Raw genomic sequence first — 22987 nt, forward strand, 5'->3', positions numbered from 1 at the left:
CCTAAATATTTAATCACTTGACATCCGGAAGGTTTTACCCCCTCCATGACCAAATCACTTTTTGCTATTCAGCACTGCGCTAATATAATTGGTAATTGTGCACCCAAATGATATTTATATATTTTTTCCACACAAATAGAGATTTCTTTTGGTGGTATTTGATCACCACTGGGTTTTTCACTTTTTAGTATATATAAACGAGAAAAAAAATCCAACAAAATCGAATTTCTTCATAAATTTAGGCCAACATGTATTCTGCTACATGTCGCAACTGCTGGCTGTGATCAGGACGGACCCTGCTAACACTGCATTTTTGGGGACACTATACTATTGGGGACACTAGTCTAGTTCTGATTGGGATCAAGATATTGATCCATACAGACACTATACTAGTAATGGTGGTGATCAGCAACTTATAGTGTTTCTGTGATAGTGTGGCGGACAATCTGGCACTAACTGACACTGATGTTGCTAGTGACACCAATACAGTGATCAGTGATAATAAGGGATGGGCGCTGCCCGCTGCCCCCCGATCTCTGCCGCAACCTCCCGATCCATGCTTTCAGCCCCTTTCAGTAGGCCGGACGCATGGACTCCTATGGCAGCGTGGGCTGGGGTGTTTTTTTAAGCTCCTGATTAGAGCCTGAGGCTCTAATAGTCTTCAAAAAAAGGGTGGGCTCGGGGTGCAGAGAGTGCGCCCTGATCCCACCCTGTTGTGTGACCATAACGAATACATTTTTGCTATTTTTCCACCACATTGCCTCCACGCCAATCAGGAGGCAGATCAGTGAGATCTGTTTCCCAATTGGCAAAAGCACCGGGCATCCTATTGGACACAGAACGGGGCTGGAATGAAGGAGGAGACGCACGGGATGCAGGAGCCGTCGCCTGCCCATCCCCCAGCTCACTGCCATCACCCAGATGGGGTAAGTGCCAGCCTCATGGTGGGCGAGTTGGGAGGGGGAGGAGCTTGTCACAGTGGCTGCATTTGTTGGGCAGAAGCTGCATATGATGGACACATGCTGCATAATATGGGCACAGAAGCTGCATAAAGGGCCAGTTTACTGTCCTTCAGACTTTAGGGGGAGCCGGAACTGTGGACATCGGGAGTAGAAAAGGTCCTGACATCAGTGAAAAAAAATAATGCCCCATCATTGGTTTCAGTGGGAGCAATTGTGTCCCTTCATTGGCGTCATTGGGCCCCATTGTTAGTGTCACTGGGAGAAATGATGCCCCATCATTGGTGTCATTGGGGGGGGAATTGTGCCCCATCGTTGGTGTCATTGAGAGGAATCGTGGGCCTTCATTGATGTTGAGGGAAATGATGCCCCATTGTTGTTATCAATGGATGAAATAGTACCCCAAGGGCTGAAAAACAAGCAACGGGCCCCATCTGTCCCCCTGGGTGACAGTTTGGAGACCACTATTCTAGTATGATCTCTCTCTTTTTTTTATTTCATTACTATAATTTTTCAAGGTTTTTTTTTTTTCCCAAACATATTTTTCAAGTTATAACTTGTTGTGCATCTGCATAATGCAGTTTTGCTTGGTCTAGGGCAAGGATATGCAATTAGTGGACCTCCAGCTGTTGCCAAACTACAGGTCCCATCATGCCTCTGCCTCAGGGTGTCATGCTTGTGGCTGTCAGAGTCTTGCTAGGCCTCATGGGACTTGTAATTCTGCAACAGCTGGAGGTCCGCTAATTGCATATCCTTGGTCTAGGGGTTTATAGAGCAGAGATGTACTTACCTAATCCTCTAATCATCCCATCACAAAACTGGTCCCTTTGGCTTCTGCCCACCATGGTCCAGCTGTGCAATGGCCTGTTCCTGACATCATCATACCCATAGACCTGGTCTGGGCCTGAGAACGTCAGGAACAATCCACCGCTGGACGTGGGGAGCACAGTTTTCCCAGGGATCGAAGTATTGGGTGAGTATAGGTGCTGTGTTCACCCCTAGATAAAAACGAGCAGTTGGGCTTGGAGTTGGACTTTAAAATTAAAAGTTTCAAAGATTTTACGCTCTTCTTGTTGTGTCATGCAGACAGGAATGGTGGAAAAAAATCTCTCCAACAAGGACAAGGACACAGGCATCAGTTAGTAGAGAGGGAAGAAGTTTGTTCTACATTTTATGTCTGTACATGTCCACACAGGAGAGACTTCCTGTTCAATGATAGATGTCACTGGGACAAGGTCAAAGAAATTTCCTCAATGGGGATACAGAACAATAACTTGATAGAAGCTCCCACATTCCCTACTTTGTCAGCAACACTGCGAATGTTCAAATTACACGTGTGGATGCCTGGATTGTTTAGTATGACACACCAACAATGGCAGCAATGTTGTGGATTGTTCTCCAACGATCATCAAGCACAAGTTGCCGAAATGGTTTTTAACATTTTCAGGGATTGAGCTTGTTAAAGGCCTTTCTGATCTCTCGTCGTCTTCCAGTGATGTTCTCCTGCTCTTGAAGCGCGCGTGCCACTCAAAACACCTCGAGCGACTTATTGTAGCATCGTTGTAAACTTGCCGAATCATGTCAAACGTCTCTGTGAAAGATTTGCCCAGTTTCACGCAGAATTTCACGTTTGCTCTTTGTTCCGACTTGCTGTCCATGATGGAATAGCACCAGCTGCACAGCTCCTGATGTACACAGGACAATGTCTTTTGGCACACTGACTTATGAAGATAGGTGCCCTCTGTGATCTGTTGGCGTGTTACAAAACTAGTCTCGAAACTTTTTGATACCACCTCGTATAAAAACTGTACATAAGTTATCTGTTGAATGTTCTGGGATAGCTAAAAAGGGACAAGGTATCCTGAGTATCTGGTTTGTTGATAATAATATACAGTAGATAAATCCACCTGCGCTTAGGGTAAAAGGTAAGTAACATTAAAAACAGCTAGCACGGTTTGTGGGCAACAAACATCGAAACTTTAAAGAAAATGCAGCGCTATGTTAAACACAGGAAAAAGTCCTTCACAATAGTCCAAACAAAATGTGTAATAAAACATTCACTGGAAGGCATCTCTGATTGGTGAAGAAACACCACATGATAGTGCCGAGAAAGAAAATAAATCCTCTACCTTCCCCCTAGCACATAGAGCAGTGGTCTCCAAACTGTTCCCTTCACTTGCTTTTATCTGGCCCTTGGGGCATTATTCCCCCTGCTGTCACCAACAGTGGGGCATACTTCCTGCCTCTGACAACAGCAATGGGGCACAAGTCCTTTCACTGACACCAATTATGGGGCTCTATTCCTCCCACTGACACCAATGATGGGGCACTATTCCTCCCACTGACACCAATGATGGGGCACTATTCTTCTCACTGACACCAATAATGGGGCGCTAATCCTCCCACTGGCACCAATGTTGAGGCACTATTCCTCCCACTGATATCAACGTTGAGGCACTATTCCTCCACTAATACCAATGATGGGGCACTATTCCTCCCACTGATACCAATCATGAGGCACTTTTCCTCCACTAATACCAATGATATGGCATTATTCCTCCCACTGACACCAATATTGGGGCACTATTGGTACAAAGGCAACATCAGGCTCCAACCATTTCCTATGATAAAAAGAACTGGAGGTGCTCTTCCCCCACAAAGGGTCTCTCCGGGTCAGGGTTCAGGCCGTCAAACCATACAAATCAAAAGGAGAAACTAAACCGCATCGTAGTGTGGTAGTAAAAACACTTAAACGTTGAAAACTCCATGCACTCACATTATTCATGATACAACAGCCATGTCGTGAGCATAGAAAAGTTTCAAACCAGCAAGATGGCCACAGTCCTCAAACGCAATTGCATATGAGGAATACAGCCATCTTGCTGGTTTGACATCATCGTGTAAAAGGACCACGGCCATCTTGCTGGTTTGACGTCATCGCATATAAGAACCACGGCCACCTTGCTGGTTTGACGTCATTGTGTATGAGGACTGTGGCCATTTTTCTGGTTTGACATTGTGTACAAGGACCACGGCCATCTTGCTGGTTTGACGTCATTTTGTAGGAGGACTGCGGACATCTTGCTGGTTTGACGTCATTGTGTACAAGGACCACGGCCATCTTGCTGGTTTGATGTAATTGTGTATGAGGACTGTGGCCATATTTCTGGTTTGACATCATTGTGTATGAGGACCACGGCCATCTTGCTGGTTTGATGCCCTATCGCATACGAGAACTGAAGCCAGCTTTCTGGTTTGATGTCATTGTGTACGAGGACCGCGTACATCTTACTGGTTCGATGTCATTGTGTATGAGGACTGTGGCCATCTTGCTGGTTTGACTTCATCGCGTATGAGAAGTGCCGCTATCTTGCTGTCTTGATGTCATTGCGTATGAGGATCACAGCCATCTTGCTGGTTTGACGTCATTGTGTACAAGGACCATGGTCATCTTGCTGGTTTGATGTCATTGTGCACGAGGACCAAGGCCATCTTGCTGGTTTGACCTAATCACGCATGAGGACTTCAGCAATTTTGCAGGTTTGTTATCATTGTGTACAAGGACCTTGGTCATCTTGCTGTTTTGACTTCATGGCGTACGAGGACCATGGCCATCTTGCTGGTTTGACGTAATTGTGCGCGAGAACCGTTGCCATCTTGCTGGTTTGACAACATTGTGTATGAGGACCATGGCCATCTTGCTGGTTTGACCTCATTGCGTATGAGGACTACGGCCATCTTGCTGGTTTTTTATCATTGTGTACGAGGACCTTGGCCATCTTGCTGGTTTGACTTCATGGCATACGAGGACCGCAGCCATCTTGCTGGTTTTCCGTCATTGAGTATGAGGACTGAGATGATCTTGCTGGTTTTCTATGCTGATGACATGCCTGTTATATCATGAATAATATGAGGGCTTGGATTTTTTTAAATAAACGTTTAAGCGTTTTTACTTCTACACCATGAGGCGGGTGCTTCCCCTTTTGATTTGTATGGTTTGACGGCCCAAACCCTGACCTGGAGAGACCCTTTTTTAGGGGAAGAGCACCTGCAGTTTATGATCATCATAGGATATGGTTGGAGCCCGATGTTGCCTTTGGGCCATTTGAGCGCTGTTTGACCGCTTGTTTCCAGATGGTCAATATCTTGGGGTAAGAGGCTCTATGTGCTGGGGTGAAGGTAGAGGATTTCTGTGCAGGAGAGATGCTCTGCCGCTGTACTCCTACATGAGGTGGTCGGCAAGCGGTTAACAAAACACACAATATAAATCTTTGCCGATCACATCGTCCAGCAATGCAGATTGGCACCAATACCGATGAATGACACCCACTGACCCTCTGGGTCTGGCATCCTAGCAACCAATGATGTCACTGGGGTCTGTCCCACACAGTGTCCTTGGATGCTAGGATATAGGTGGCCACCAGCACCCTAGCAACCACACATCCCCGTGTGGCCCCTTCAGTGGGAAGTTATTTAGTGGTGGTATTACTATCGCCGCTAAATGAACATCTTCCAACTGCAAAGGAAGAAGGAAAACTCATCCGCGCTCAATTGATGTGAGGGAAAAAGGAAAGGTCCCCTTGAAGCAAAGGACATCGATCCAGGACTTCATTCCAATTAAAGATGATGCTTCAGACTACGCAACCTCCCTCTGATTGGGGAAATCTTTCACTCGAGACGACAAAACCAAACAAAAAAAGTGGTGCAAAAGCCTCATGATTACCTCAAAACTATTAATTGAAAAAAATCCTGAGGTTAACTCGGGTGAAGAAGCCAAATTTGGTTTGCCTGTTCAGAGAACCGTGAAAACCCAGAGAACATTGCGGCCAAAACTCAAACTTCATCCCAAGTAACCGATGAGGATAAGCTTCTGGGGGCAGCCATATTATTGTAGCTCATATATGAAGACATGTTGGCATACAACTAAAGAAACAATTTAAAACAAGGGTAAATAGGGACTTTGGGATTTTAAAGGCACCAGTATAGGTTTAAAAAAATATAAGAAAATAATAAGTTAATATTTTTTATATAAATTTATTCAAATATAGAAAAGACGTACATGATAGAAAGAGTTAAAAAGATTTTTTGACACAGGGAATATATCCACGCATATAAAGATCTACATCAGATACACATCGCAAATCAAATAATAAAATTCAAAATCTATACAGGAGAACTAGTCACCCAAAAGACATATAGATTAATGTATATGAGTGCTATGGTGAAGAGCTGATGTAGAATCCACAGAACTTGCCCGACACGTTTCGCATTGTTAGGAAAAACGCTTCTTCTGGGGCGTGAGTAAAAACACTCTTAAAGATTCAAAAGAAAGAACAGAATGCATGAATACATCTTGCAACTAGGTTACAAAACTTTACAACAAAGACATATAAATTGCTGAATGCATATTGATCAAGAATGTATATACACCGAAATAATATATACGAGAATGAGAAAACAGTACTTGTCAGAGAAGGACCATGCGGAGTTAGGGGCCATGTGTGCCGGTCATATATGGGGCACTGCGGGGGCATACACGTTATTATGAATATTTAATATTAATTGAAAAGGAATAATGCATTAATATATATATATATACACAAGTAAATCTAAAAGTTAGATGTCCTACCCCAAAACTTTCTGTAGATGTCGCTGATAGTACACAATAAAGGTGGTGTTTTTATATAATGTGGTAGCTTGTTTCATGTAGGTAGAGCTGGAAATAGACATATCATCAGTATGGACAAAGAAGTTCCACAGATGCATATACAGATTAAAGAGGAAGTAAACCCTGATGGGTTTACTTCCTCTTTTTTTCCCTGCAAAGGTAAAGCATAATGGACTACTATGCATCGCATAGTAGCTCATTATGTGTCACTTACCTGACACAGGAGCCAGCGAAGTCGCCGCTGTCCCCTGTAGTCCACCGCATCCATCTTGCTGGTGGCGTCTCGCAGCTCCGACGAATCACAGCGGCGCAGCCGCGATGACGTCACTCCCGCGCATGCGCACGGGAGTCGCGTCTCGCAGCTCCGCCGCTTCCATTCGGCGCACGGGAGTCGACAAATTAGGCAAATCCATTCTTGGACTTGCCGCATTTAGTGCGCCTGCGCGCCGCTGTCTACGGCGCATGCGCCGTAGACAGCGGTGCCCATTTTCGGGCAAATATCTCCTAAACCATATAGGTTTAGGAGATATTACTTGGACCTACAGGTAAGCCTTAATCTAGGCTTACCTGTAGGTCCAAGTTGTTTGGAAGGGTTTACTTCCTCTTTAAAGTTATGTATATATATAGTATATAGAATGTATAGGCACTCACCGCGCTAGAGAGGTACAGCCTATGCCAACCAGAAGGATAAGGAATATGCTGATGTCCTTTTTTATTATTTATTTGTGCGGTGGGTAGAACTGCACAAGCCAAATCTCTGGGGATACAATATAAATGTTGATAGTAAAATTGTCCCAGGAAAGGCAGAAGGGGGGAAAAAAAATATAGGGACTCAAAATAAGTTGTCATATACTGAGGGAAAAAAGTGCTTACCTAATGTGTGTACTGGCGTGAGACATCCGCCATACACGTGTGTAGCCTGCAGAGTGAGGAGACATCTCAGAGAGACGCTGATGATTGCGTCTCTCTAAGTACGTGCATGTCCCGCCCACCATTATGTGATTGGCAGAAACGCCAATCCGTAAAATGTAGTGGGCCGGCCGATATCTCCGGGTGTGCAGCACCCCGCCGGACCGCCCACACCCCCCGTGCGCCTGCGTCATGCCCAGGCGTGAAGGGGGGCGGGACGCAGGGATAAGCAACGCCCGGGGAAGGAGTCGTACGGCCCACGTGCGGACTCCTAATGCGCCAAAAAACAGGAAATACCTGTGGCGCTTACCGACCGCACAGTGTCCAAATGGCCGGCACAGCGCCCCCCACCGCAGACTCCCTGAATGACAAGACTATAATAAACATTAGAGAAAACATACTATAAATTTAAAACAAGGGAAGGGAGAAAAAATAAAGAGGGGGGAGAAAAAGTAAGTGAAAAATAACGTGGGATAGGGTTAATGTGTAAAATGTGTTAATTACTGAAGGGGGAATGTCAGAAGGGGTGTATATTGAAGAATTAGTTGTACAATCATCAATTTTAAAGGAGCAGAGAAGCTATAATGGAAGAAACAGGGCAAAAAATTGTTTATAAAAAGGGTTTGTAGGAATGCGATTCGTTTATTCCAGGAGGGAAAAATCGCATTAAGTTTTTCTATCCACAAAGTCTCCTTTCTCAAGATGGATTTATCCCAATCTCCACCACGGGGATTGGGTGGTATCACATCCAATGCGATAAACAATATCACTGATGTGTTGAATTTATGGTAGAGATCAAGGTGTCTACTGATGGATGGCACCATTTTGCCCCCTGATGAGAAGTAGACATGGTCCTTTATTCGTGCCCTAAATTGTCTGATTGTTTTGCCTATATAAAAAGCTGAACATTCACACGTCATAAGATAAATGACGCCTCGTGTATATCGCAATCCGCAAAGAATTTTGGGGTAAAGGTTTCTCCGTTTGGCAGAACAAAGGATTGGCCAGTTCTGATCAGGGGGCAAAATGGACATTTTCCACATCTAAAAATACCATGAGATGGGCGACTCTGGGGATTCAGGCTGAAGTGACTTGTAGTAAGGATGTCTCGTAGGGATCTAGCTCTGCGGAAAGTAATTTGAGGTTTCTTTTCTATGTTATTTAGCTACAATAGGGTCTTCTGTTATGCCCCATACACACGATGAGATTATCGGACGAATGATCGTCCGTTTTTTATTGCATGCTAATCTCAGATCGAATTGGATGAGTTTACTAAAGTCACGAAAATTCCCGCACGACAGAAAATGAAGTGAAGTGATGTCATGTGTTGTAATGCATTTTCGAACGATAGCTGTACTGATTGAACGAAAATCGTACGATCTGGCATCGTACGAAAAAAATTTCCGTGCATGTCCGATAGAATAATATCGGATGAACTGTCCTAATTGGCTCTCGAAAGCTCTGTACTAAAGATCCGATTATCGTACGATCGCTTCGAAAGCGGTATTTTCCATACGATTTTCGGATCGTGTGTACGGGGCATAAGGAGGGGCCAGAAGGTATCCAGAGCATTACGTAGTATTGAATGATGATTGGAAAATTGAGTTATGAAACACACCCTATTCATCTGCTTCGACTTGTTTTGTGGTGTATATAAGAGAGTAGCACGAGCTTGGCGTTTCGCCCTATTATATGCTTTACGCAACGTTGATTTACTGTAACCCCTGGCTTTTAGGCGTTTTTGAAGTAATTTGGCTTGAATCTTAAAGTCAGAGGTATATTTGCAATTACGTCGTAGCCAGATATATTGAGCATAAGGAATGCTCCGCAGCAACGCGAAACGTGTCGGGCAAGTTATGTGGATTCTACATCAGCTCTTCACCGTAGCACTCATATACATTAATCTATATGTCTTTTGGGTGACTAGTTCTCCTGTATAGATTTTGAATTTTATTATTTGATTTGCGATGTGTATCTGATGTAGATCTTTATATGCGTAGATATATTCCCTGTGTCAAAAAATCTTTTTAACTCTTTCTATCATGTACGTCTTTTCTATATTTGAATAAATTTATATAAAAAATATTAACTTATTATTTTCTTATATTTTTTTGAACCTATACTGGTGCCTTTAAAATCCCAAAGTCCCTATTTACCCTTGTTTTAAATTCTATTCATTAAGGATGATGGCACCTCCTTACATCGATATATCTGAGATATCCACTATTCAGCCACGAAGTGCCTTTTGATATCTCGTATCCCCACATTCCTAACTAAAGAAACAAGTCACAGGTCTTAGAAATGCATTCTTCTCTCAGCTGACTTCACTTTTTGGTGGGTACTAATAGAAGTCCTCAGGTTTGAGCATTATTTTAAAGCTGGACAGCAAGTTCCTTCAGATCTCATGGGCTACAACAAAATGGCTGAGAAGAACCAATCACACGGAGGAGTCTCCCTTTTACCCATGATGCTTAGCAAGGGGGGGTGGGCACTATTGTTGCAGGAAGTGAATGGGACAGAGTTGGGAGCAATGGAGGCAAACTGCAGCAACCTGACGGAGAGGATATTACGGCTCACCCTGGAGATCATCTACCTGCTGACCGGGGAGGTGAGGAGGATTCTGGGGGCACCGCCAACACTTTTGGTTTCATTTCTTTGATTGATACCGGCCAGAAAAAATAACTTTCCTCCAGTTTTATTCCAGCAACAAATCACCGGGAACTTGCTTGTGGATAGTTTTTGTTTATAAAAATTTTGCAAAATTTTTTGAAGTGCCAAAAACTGAGACATTTCTATATCTATTCCAAAAACTTGTTTGTACTCATCACTAGATAGGTATTTATTATTATTATTATACAGGATTTATATGACGCCAACAGTTTGCGCAGCAATTTACAACGTTAGGGCAGACAGTACAGTTATAATTCAATACAGGAGGAATCGGGATAGTAATATTATTATTATTTTTTTTTTTAACGGACAAGTTAAAATTTATTTTTATTTTTTTCATTTATTTATTTTTTTACAGTGTTTCTTTTTCTTTGATTACCTTCTATACTGCACACACACATAATATAATCTGATTGTATGTTCTCCTTTGGATCCACCACTAATGGGTCTGGTTGTATGGGTTCATCCTCATAATACATGAATTTGGTAAGGATGGGTGGAATTGTTAAGCGATTGTACAATCAGATTGTACAGTGTGTGGCTCATATGAGGTTTTTTTTTTTTTTTATACGTTTTACAATTTTTTAATATATTTTATTCTTATTAGGTCCACATTTTAACCAACATTTATTATTTTGATGATAATTATTATGATTTTCTTTTTTATTGTTTAGCAATCAGCATGGATCAAGTTATAAACATATTCATTTTGGGATATATACATTTTTATATATTTTTATTAGGTCCACATTTTAACCAAAATGTATTATTTTTAATATTATTATTAATAATATTATTAGTAGTATTTTATTTTAATTGTACAGATTGTACAGTGTATGGCTCGGGATATATTTTACAATTTTTTATATATTTATTCTTTTTAGGTCCACATTGTAACCAGAATGTATTATTTTATTATTATTATTATTATTATTAATAATAAATAATAATAAACTTTTTTCGTATTTTTTTTTTTTGTTTATCAATTTTACAATCAGATTGCATAATGTATGACTCAAGTTATACACATATCAGTTTTGGGATATATTTTACTTTTCTCATAAGGACCACATTTTACCCAGAATGTAGTATTATTATTATTTTCACCAGTATTATTTTTGTTTATTTACTAGCAACTGTATAGTGTATGGCTCATATCAGTTTTTGGATATATTTTACAAATTTTTATATTATATATATATATATATATATATATATATATATATATATATATATATATATATATATATATATATTCTTTTTAGTTCCACATTTTAACCAAAATGTATTATTTTATTAATATTAGTATTTTTTTTTCATTGTTTTGTAATTAAACAATCAGATTGTACAGTGTGTGGCTCATACCTTTTTTGATGGATATATTTGAATATATATATATATTTTTATATATATTCTTATTAGGTCCACATTGTAACCAAAAAGTATTTTTTTATTATTAATAATAATAATACTAATAAATCATAATAAAAAAATAATATATATAAATTCTTTATCAATTTTACAGTCACATAAATGTACGATTTAGGTTATACACATATAAGTTTTGGGATATATTTTACTAATTTTATTTTATATATTCTCATTAGGATTATTGAATTTTTTGTTTCCCGTTCCCTCCCATTGATGAACTGAAATGGTAGCATTCATGTTCTCATATATGTATACCTGCTTTCTTTTGGTGGTATTTATTAACCACTGGGTTTTTATTTTATTTAAAAAAAAAACAAATTTTGGTATATAAACAAAAAAAAAAAAGAACTTTAAAAAAAAAAAACATGTTTTTCTTAGTTTCTGTTAAAACATTTTTCAAACAAATTTCTTCATAAAAAAAAATAAGGCTGGGCACCGCGCGCCGTGATCCACTGGTCACAGGATCATTCTGCTGCGCTGAGTGACGTACCAGTATGGCGCTTAGTCTGGAGCTGCCGCCCGCAGTACATTTACTGAGGGGTTCAAATATGAACCCAAGGTGTTGATTGTGTTGATATTGGATGTGATATGGAGATGTTCTTATGTTCTTTCTAGCCCTGATGAAGGGGGTAGCTCTTGGACCCTTGAAACGCGTTGGATACTTTTTTTGGATTGTCCCTGTGACTTTTAATGGAATAAGGTTGTATCTGGACTTCTTAGCAGTGGTGTTGCGCTTCAATTTCAGCTTTCTTTTACGAGACCCATGGCAAAAAATCTCAACCAGCTTTGTGCTCTTTTAACTGCGTGTTTTTCCACATTTGTCGCTTGTTATAAAAAAGTGCGCTTGGTGATGGCACATATGGGGTATCATTAATTAACCGCACTTCAGATGCAACACATCGGACAGCAGGCATAAGGTATAAGTTGGTGGAATGCCAACCATAACTAGGATCATTCTGGACACATTGGTGTTCCTGTTTGGGCTCTGGGAGGGAGGGAGGAAGGAAGACCAGTTGACCAGGAATGTATATAGCTGTGGCTGCCAATAACACCAGTGCTGGGGGTTATTATTGCAGCCAGAGACACCAGTGCTGGAGGTTATTATTGCAGCCAATGACACCAGTGCTGGGGGTTATTATTGCAGCCAATGACACCAGTGCTGGGGGTTATTATTGCAACCAATGACACCAGTGCTGGGGGTTATTATTGCAGCCAATGACATGAGTACTGGGGGTTATTATTACAGCAAGGGACACCAGTGCTGGGGGTTATTATTGCAGCCAATGACACCAGTGCTGGGGGTTATTATTGCAACCAATGACACCAGTGCTAGGGGTTATTATTGCAGCCAATGACATGAGTACTGGGGGCTATTATTACAGCAAGGGACACCAGTGCTGGGGGTTATTATTGCAGCCAGGGACACCAGTGCTGGGGGTTATTATTGCAGCCAGGGACACCAGTGCTGGGGGTTATTATTGCAGCCAGGGACACCAGTGCTGGGGGTTATTATTGCAGCCAGGGACACCAGTGCTGGGGGTTATTATTGCAGCCAGGGACACCAGTGCTGGGGGTTATTATTGCGGCCAGGGACACCAGTGCTGGGGGTTATTATTGCGGCCAGGGACACCAGTGCTGGGGGTTATTATTGCGGCCAGGGACACCAGTGCTGGGGGTTATTATTGCGGCCAGGGACACCAGTGCTGGGGGTTATTATTGTGGCCAGGGACACCAGTGCTGGGGGTTATTATTGCGGCCAGGGACACCAGTGCTGGGGGTTATTATTGCGGCCAGGGACACCAGTGCTGGGGGTTATTTTTGCGGCCAGGGACACCAGTGCTGGGGGTTATTTTTGCGGCCAGGGACACCAGTGCTGGGGGTTATTTTTGCGGCCAGGGACACCAGTGCTGGGGGTTATTTTTGCGGCCAGGGACACCAGTGCTGGGGGTTATTTTTGCGGCCAGGGACACCAGTGTTGGGGATTATTCTTGCCGTCAATGATACCAGTGCTGGGGTTTATTATATGCATCAGATTTAAAAAGTCTGGGCATTAAGGTTTTGAGTGGACCTCAAAGCAGGAAAACATATCTGCTATTCTGCAGGCTTCTTGAAGGTACTGCACTTTAAGCCCTCTAGAGAATTTCAAATTGACCACCATTGGTCTATTGCCCTGGTGCCCAACCTGCACCCCGAGGGCAGCATGCGTCCCTTTAGTATATGATTTGCGGCCCTCAGACCTCAGCAGTCTGTAGTGGGAACATTGATTAGGGTAATGGCATTGATCTCTACTAGCCTCATGCAACATGTTCCTAGTTTTGTATTTTCGTCTGCAGCATAATATCCCCAGCCAACAATGTATCCTGTCCACGCTCTCTGACCCTCATTTCCTCCTAATAGGGCTACAGTTTATGACAGTCCTCTCAAGCATTACATATATTGAACATTATAAGCCAAAGGGTGGTTATGGGGTAGGACCAAGGGACGGTGCTCAGAGGTAGGTATGGGGTAGAACCAAGGGACGTGCCTGGAGGTGGGTAGGAGGTAGAACCAAGGGACAGACTCAGTGATGGGTAGGAGGTAGAACCAAGGGACGGTGCTCGGAGGTGGGTAGGAGGTAGAACCAAGGGACAGATTCGGAGGTGGGTAGAGGATTGAACCAAGGGACGTACTCAGTGGTGGGTAGGGGATTAGAACCAAGGAATAGTGCTCGGAGGTGGATAGGGGGTAGAACCAAGGATCGGTGCTTGTAGGTGGGTAGGGGTAGAACCAAGGAACAGTGCTTGTAGGTGGGTAGGGGTAGAACCAAGGAACAGTGCTTGTAGGTGGGTAGGGGGTAGAACCAAGGAATGCTGCTCTGAGGTGGGTAGGGGCAGAGACAAGGGGTCCTTCGGAGAGGGGGGAGTTCCGGCACCCATTTGAGAAAAAATGCCCTCACCACTGGTCTAACGCCTTCCATAGACCTTTTATAAGAGGTGTCAATCTTACAGATGCTCTGTAGGCTTTTTTGGTACAGATGACATCTCAGTTCTGCTTTTCTGATAGGTGGGGGGTCGTCCACAAAACTAAGATCTTCCCAAACTGCAGATTGCAATTTCCTGTTGACCGTAGCTCTGCTCTCACTCTGACAGTGTTCCTCTGTTCCCCAGCCTTGCACACCTATTCTTTCACCTCTTCCTAATCTTCATGATCGCTGGTCCATGTAATCTTCATGCCACACTGATCGTTGCGCAGTCCTTAGTCTTAGGTCAGGAGTTCTCCCATAACTAAAAAGTTCTGACCCCACACCACTTCATCATATGGAGCACCCTAAAACTATCAATATAAAGAGGGACCATGAATGCAGGAAGTGACAGTTGGATGTCTTGCACTGTGACTGATATTGTCCTAGCAAAGTATCTGACACAAGGTGCCTGGAAACAACTCAAAGACTTATTTGCAAATATGAGAAGAAATATCATTACCTCTACTCAGATCTTAGCAAAGAGGGACGATAATGGCAGTAAGTTCTTTTGTTGGGAAATGTATATAGTGATACTAATCTCTCTCCACAGAATAACATCATTGTGATAAAGACGTCGGGAGATGGACAAGACCCCATTATGGTTCCTCTACATTCCCTACTGGTTCCAGAAAGAAACAACGAACAGAAGATTCTCAAAGTCACCCAGAAGATAATTAAAATGCTGACAGGAGAGGTGAGCGATGTCGGGAATTCTGGGACATTATCCAGTAACAGACAAGGGATGTGTCTGATGGTGACTGTATCATTGTGTGTGCCAAGTTCCTATAAGGCATGGGTCTCAAACGTTCTTCAAAAACATACCGGCATCAGTGGGAGTAGACCATGCCCCATCATTGTTATTACAGAGAGGAATAGTAATCCATTGTTGGTATCGGTGGGAGGAATAGTGCCCAATGATTGGAGTCAGTGGGAGGAATGGTGCCCCATGATTGGAGTCAGTCGGAGAAATGGTGCCCCATGATTGGAGTCAGTGGGAGAAATGGTGCCCCATGATTGGAGTCAGTGGGAGAAATGGTGCCCCATGATTGGATTCAGTGGGAGAAATGGTGCCCCATGATTGGATTCAGTGGGAGAAATGGTGCCCCATGATTGGAGTCAGTGGGAGAAATGGTGCCCCATGATTGGAGTCAGTGGGAGAAATGGTGCCCCATGATTGGGGGCATTGGGAGGAATGGTCCCCCATGATTGGGATCAGTGGGAGAAATGATGCCCCATGATTGGAGTCAGTGGGAGGAACGGTGCCCCGTGATTGGAGTCAGTGGGAGGAACGGTGCCCCGTGATTGGAGTCAGTGGGAGGAACGGTGCCCCGTGATTGGAGTCAGTGGGAGGAACGGTGCCCCGTGATTGGAGTCAGTGGGAGGAACGGTGCCCCGTGATTGGAGTCAGTGGGAGGAACGGTGCCCCGTGATTGGAGTCAGTGGGAGGAACGGTGCCCCGTGATTGGAGTCAGTGGGAGGAACGGGGCCCCGTGATTGGAGTCAGTGGGAGGATTGGGGCCCCATCATTGGTGTCAGTGGGAGGATTGGGGCCCCATCATTGGTGTCAGTGGGAAGAATAGTGCCCCAAGGGCCATATAAAGCCTAGAAAAAGGGCAACATTCGCCCCCCAGGTCACAGTTTGGGGACCACTGCTATAAGGTGTCAAGATGCCTCCATAGAAGAGCAGAGGAAAAGATGTTGGCTTGAGTCTAGGTACATTCCACATCCCTAGATCTTTTATGTGGTGTAGGCTTTGACCCAGGGGTCCGTTTGGTGAAAAAAGCAAGGAATACCCTTCCATTTTTAATGGCCAAAGAGCTCCTTACTGCACAGAATGTGCAAGACTTCTTATAGGATACTTCCAGTCAATGACGATCTATAATACCACTGTCCAATCCTACACCTGAAGTACCAATGCATGGCTTTGTGCATGGCAATCCAGAAATTCCTGAGATATATTTGATTTATAGTGATCATAGGGCTCATTAGTTCACCAGTTTTTACACTGTTGGACAGGGACATTATTTTTAGGAGCTTGGTACTAGTAGCTATTTGGCCACATCAGGAATTGCTGTGGAAGTCGGGTTTAGATGTCATAGAATTCTCTTGTGCTTTTTTCTCCAGACTCAATAGTTCTTTATAGTACATCTGGGGATCTAAATAAAATTCAACCCAAGTTCATGGGGAGAATTGGTGATTCCTTCTCTGTTTTCAAACCCATTCACTGATCGGAATCAACCTGACCCAGGCTTAGATTAACACAGAGCCACACTATTATATCTTAAGAAATCCAAAGCCCAAAAAATTGCCTATATGCAACGCCCAAGTGAGTTGTTAAAGCATTCAAGAACACCGTAGCCAGGTCGATCAGAGTCACCTTTTTTGGTCGCATTTTGTACATTCTTTTAAAAGTAGAACCTCCCAGAGGATTTAAAGGTCATTTACGGGGTCTTTGGCCTCAGCATAGAGAATTGGTGGTTTGCCTCAACAGCTCTACAGAGTTCCACTTGGACCAATTTTTATAAGGTGGTTTGACATCCAGATTGCTCTATTCTCCTGTTAGTACTAAGCCTTGTGGAATAGGTCCTGGAAAGCAGTAGCCCCCACCCCAATAAGTTATTTCTAGCTTGTCCTATCATGTGCTGCCCTGGAAGGTGATTGAGAAAAACATAATTACCTGGTAGCTCAGTTTCCAGGACAGCAGGCATTCCCACCCTATATTCGGTGTTGTATTGTGTCATCATATTCTTCCATTAATCGCCTTCACTTTTTGCTTAATACTTTTTTATTGGTTGTGGATGATGCCTTTGCTGATTTAGGTAGACAGTCTCATGTGCTGTCCTGGAGGATTCCTGGAAATTTAGTTACCAGGTAACTAACTCTGTTTTTACTTTATTTTATTTTATTTATATTCAGAGTGGAAACTGGAGCAATATTAATGTTAGCATTAAGGAAGAGATAAAAGGAGGAGAGGAGGAGGATGGTGTTATAAAAGAGCAGAAGTGTTTAGAAGAACCCAACGATCTCCACAAGGACATTATGATGGAGGATCAGCCGCCCCTCACATCACCGGGTAAGAGGAGACTTTATTGTAAAGGAGAGAGCAGTACGGAGGATCCACCTAGATCCCCCATCATCTGATAAACAGAAACAATGTATTCAGTCAGTGTGTGTGTTTCCTACAGATGGATCCAGTAATGGGAACCCACCAGAGAGATGTCCCCGTCCTCTGTATACGCATGATTCCACACAGGAAGATCACACCATCCCTCACCATCATCAGGTAGGTGGTACTGAGGATTTTGAACTCAAACTTGGCTCTAAACTGTATTAGATGATTGTCTTCTATGCAGTCTCATGATAGTAGTGTTCACCATCATTTTGTGATTTTAGGGGGTAGGAGTAATTGGTATCAAAACTGAGGTTAAACAAGAAGAAGAGATGTATATGAGGGGAAATCCTCTGTCAATGAAGGAAGCTGAAATGACATTGACAATTACCAACGAGGAATCATCTCTAGATGTCAGCACAGGTAAGTATTATATACAAAAATTACAGCATTTTACACTTTTATTTTACATTCATCCTTTGGCATTTCAATTTCTATCAAGTTTAGGTATGCAGATGGAACAAAACTGAGAGAGAAATCAGCAACAGTGTCATTTTTAAGACAGCGAGCTCTATCCTTTAAAAATATAAAATTGGCTTTTTATGATATCACGGAAAAATTTCAAGTGTAATTATATCGCACCCCATTCAGAGGAGATACTGTATGTCATATGAAAGGTCCATCTCCATTCCTCAATATAATGTCATGTTCCCAACAAATGAGGGGGAGATACTGTACACCATATGAAAGGTCCATCTCCATTCCTCAATATAACGTCATGTTCCCAACAAACGAGGAGGAGATACTGTACACCATATGAAAGGTCCATCTCCATTCCTCAATATAACGTCATGTTCCCAACAAATGAGGAGGAGATACTGTACACCATATGAAAGGTCCATCTCCATGCCTCAATATAACGTCATGTTCCCAACAAATGAGGAGGAGATACTGTACACCATATGAAAGGTCCATCTCCATTCCTCAATATAACGTCATGTTCCCAACAAACGAGGAGGAGATACTGTACACCATATGAAAGGTCCATCTCCATTCCTCAATATAACGTCATGTTCCCAACAAACGAGGAGGAGATACTGTACACCATATGAAAGGTCCATCTCCATTCCTCAATATAAACGTCATGTTCCCAACAAATGAGGAGGAGATACTGTACACCATATGAAAGGTCCATCTCCATTCCTCAATATAACGTCATGTTCCCAACAAACGAGGAGGAGATACTGTACACCATATGAAAGGTCCATCTCCATTCCTCAATATAACGTCATGTTCCCAACAAATGAGGAGGAGATACTGTACACCATATGAAAGGTCCATCTCCATTCCTCAATATAACGTCATGTTCCCAACAAATGAGGAGGAGATACTGTACACCATATGAAAGGTCCATCTCCATTCCTCAATATAACGTCATGTTCCCAACAAACGAGGAGGAGATACTGTACACCATATGAAAGGTCCATCTCCATTCCTCAATATAACGTCATGTTCACAACAAATGAGGAGGAGATACTGTACACCATATGAAAGGTCCATCTCCATTCCTCAATATAACGTCATGTTCCCAACAAACGAGGAGGAGATACTGTACACCATATGAAAGGTCCATCTCCATTCCTCAATATAACGTCATGTTCCCAACAAATGAGGAGGAGATACTGTACACCATATGAAAGGTCCATCTCCATTCCCCAATATAACATCATGTTCCCAACAAATGAGGTGGAGATACTGTACACCATATGAAAGGTCCATCTCCATTCCTCAATATAACGTCATGTTCCCAACAAATGAGGAGGAGATACTGTACACCATATGAAAGGTCCACCTCCATTCCCCAATATAACATCATGTTCCCAACAAATGAGGAGGAGATACTGTACACCATATGAAAGGTCCATCTCCATTCCTCAATATAATGTCATGTTCTCAACAAACGAGGCAACGAATATCCATCTCTGTCCATCAACATGTCAAAGTCATTAGTGTATGTACACCTTCACTCAGTGTGCTATATTTGCTTTGGTAGTATTGTCCACCTTATCTGACTTCTATCCTGCAGTTATGATACAACACCCTGATGTTTAGGCAGGGTTGCTAGTAAATTTACCTGCCAGGTATAGTTGCCTTGATAGGGTGGAATCAATTGATCTCCTAACTCTGGAATTGCTGCACTTCTCTCTTCTGCCACTAGGTGGTCGGGTATCTGGTGGCATTAGATAAGACAAGGCATTGCATGGACAGATTAGGAATGGATGGGGTGTCTCAGCCAATAGGCAGGGATCTTCTTGGGTCCCTTGGCTTGCTGGGAGACACTATTTATTTGGGTGAGGCCAGGTCATCGGGGTTCGGGGCCACCTGGACTGCTGTTTCGGTGGACGTGTGTTGTGCTGCCCCGGGCTGCTAGGCCAGAGCCTAAGGGCTATCCTAGGGATATCTGGCTGCTAGGCTGTCTGAGTTCCTATCCAGAAGCAAGAGAGCAGCGTAGGGTTGGGATTGCGGCTTGCAGTCTAACCAGAACTCACGGTTCTGCTGGCCGGAGAATCGGTCATGGTCGGAGGTAGAAGGGAAGCTGTTGCCACTAAGGGACCATCCACTTTATTACCAGGGACCACAGTGAGTAACTGAAGTAAGTACCAGAGTAGTATTCTCACCAACCAGGGAGGGTAAAGAATTGGGAAACTTCAGCAGGTGTCAAGCCAGGGACTCAGCCAGTAAGGGTGATGATTGCAGAGCAGCTGTGTCAAGCCAGGGACCAGGCAGGCCAGTGGGGTGAAGCTTGAGGAGTATCTGTGATTGCCAAGCTAGGGACCCAGCATGGACGCAGGGGTAAAGCTTGAAGAAGATACTCAGTGAGAAGATTGGAAGAGATCCAGTGGTAGTGGATCAGCAAGTCTAGTGAGAGAGACTGGGAGCTCAGTTGAGTGAAGATCTACAAGAGGAGATTGTAGAGGAAGTGAAAGAGTTCATGGTAACCTTCGTTAGAAACTGTTCAATATTGTTGCCATAGGGGACAGCGTGTCTACACATGCAGATGTGGTGTCTGGCTGGGTGCCTTTCTGTGCATGGCTGTCTACCTATAGACGTTTCGGAGTCTGCTAGCTAACATTGTAACTACTAAAGGGTGTCCTGACCCTAAACCCTCTCTCCCACAGTTCTGTTTAAGAGACGATGAATCTCTTTTCATTGAAGAAGTGTCTGGTGCCCATGAATCTATCTTGCACTACACCCACCATGCTTTGTAACTCACAAAGAAGGATGTCAGCTATCCCTAACCCTAGAAGTTCTCATTAGACCAAAGGGGGTCCTGGACATGGCTACAATTGTTTTCACTGTACCTTATTCCTAGATCTGGGAAACAGTAGACAAGACTAACATACATGACTCCTAACTGCAAAACATGAGCAAAGCACATGCTATTAATATTTTTTTATAATACAAATATCATTCCAACAGGTGGACCCATTAGCTGGAATATCTCAGAGGGACGTCTTATTTTATCTGCACATTATAACAAAGATGATAATGGCATGGCACACCATTCCCCAGGAGTAAGCACTGTTACCCAAAATATACATCACCAACCTAACCATATGGTAAGATCAACGGATCAGTTTAATGCTGAGGAGTCCAAAAATGAATTATGTACTACTCTTCCAAATGTCCAGCCAATCTTTCACATTGCAGAGAAATCAGCAGATCTTCCTACTCCTGAGGAATCATCTTCCAGTAGTTTTCAGGAGTGTGAAAAATCATTCCTGGTTGTACCCCAGAGCGTCGACACCAGTGAAAAACGTTTTGCGTGTTCCGAGTGTGAAATGAGCTTCACAAAGAAATCGCATTTCATTCAACACCTGAGAACCCACTCCGGGGAAAAGCCTTACTCTTGTTCGGAGTGCGAAAAGTCTTTCACCGAGAAATCGAACCTCAAAAGACACCAGAGAATTCACACCGGCGAGAAACCCTTTTCCTGTTCTGATTGCGGAAAGCACTTCTCTGATAAAGGGAACCGTAATAGGCACAAGAGAACTCACTGTGGCGTTTCCCTACCAGAGAAAAACGATCCACCAGAGATTATTAACCAGCTGAGGCCGCCGAAAAATAAAATGTGGTGGAGTGTCATGGGCTTTTCCTGTGAGAAATGTGCAAAGTGCTTCTCAGATAAAGGGAACTATGATATGCACATGAGAACTCACACTGCCGAGAAGCCAGCTTCTTCTCCAGGAAAAAACGATCCAGCAGAGAATACAAACATGTGGCCACTGAAAAACAAATGGTGGAGTGTTGTGGGTTGAGTTATGTCCTTAAACTATTTTTCGATAAAAGACGAGGAAGTCTGAATGGTCAGCCAACCCATATGGAATATTTGAGTTAGATCTTAGTGAGAGGATTGGAATGATTGGTATGTCTCATAACCACATTCTTATCATAATGTATGCACAAGATTAAGAAGAACTTATTGTATATAGTTCCAGAATTTTTTCGTAGTTGGTTAAATAAAGACATCAGTCCATCTAGTTCAATGTGTGTGTGTGTGTGTGTGTCTCAACCACTTCCATATATCCTGTATATTGTGTTCAATAAGATGCCCACCTAAAAGGTTTTTTAAATTAATGACACTTTCCACTAGAACCACCAATTGTGGAACGGAGTTCCACGTCCTTATTGCTCTAATGCCGCGTACACACAACCGGACTTAAGTCCGACAGACTTTCGACTGAGTTCTGACGGAGTTCTCACGGACTCAGAATGAACGGACTTGGCCACACACAATCACACCAAAGTCCGACGGATTCGAACGTGATGACGTACGACCGGACTAGAATAAGGAAGTTCATAGCCAGTAGCCAATAGCTGCCTTAGCGTCAGTTTTTGTCCGTCGGACTAGCATACACACGAGCGGATTTCTCGGTAGGAACTGGGTCCGGCGGAGTTCTGGCGGAAAAATTTGAAACACGTTCCATTTCTAAAGTCTGTCAGACTTTTGCAAATCAAAAGTCTGCTGCAGCCCACACACGATCGAATAGTCTGCCGGAATTGTTCCGTCGGACCTTTGATGTTGAAAAGTCTGGTCGTGTGTACGCGGCATAACAGTAAAAAAAAAACAAAAAAAAAAAACAACCTAAGCCATTTAAGGTTAAACCACCTCTCAAACAATTTCATTGAGTGGCCATGTGTCTTGAGTAACCTGAGACTGAATAGTTGCCTCCCATTGT

The 22987-nt window shown here is 43.1% G+C and overlaps 1 protein-coding gene across 2 annotated transcripts in view; it reads left to right on the forward strand.

Moving 5' to 3' along the window:
* The first annotated feature begins 10000 nt into the window (after nucleotides 1–10000).
* The window catches only part of LOC143956205 (uncharacterized), a 58596-nt gene continuing 45609 nt past the window's right edge, over nucleotides 10001–22987 (forward strand). Inside the window, exons 1-4 of one of the 2 annotated variants that reach the window (XM_077466368.1) lie at nucleotides 10001–10144; nucleotides 15189–15332; nucleotides 17555–17711; nucleotides 17824–17921. In XM_077466368.1, the coding sequence (XP_077322494.1) occupies nucleotides 10001–10144; nucleotides 15189–15332; nucleotides 17555–17711; nucleotides 17824–17921 (543 nt within the window). The remainder of the gene's footprint in view (nucleotides 10145–15188; nucleotides 15333–17554; nucleotides 17712–17823; nucleotides 17922–22987) is intronic. The other variant, XM_077466369.1, reaches the window with a different exon arrangement.

This window comes from Lithobates pipiens, unplaced genomic scaffold (assembly GCF_037356315.1).
Source record: "Lithobates pipiens isolate NorthernLeopardFrog02 unplaced genomic scaffold, aLitPip1_a1.2 Scaffold_35, whole genome shotgun sequence".
Lineage (NCBI taxonomy): Eukaryota > Metazoa > Chordata > Amphibia > Anura > Ranidae > Lithobates > Lithobates pipiens.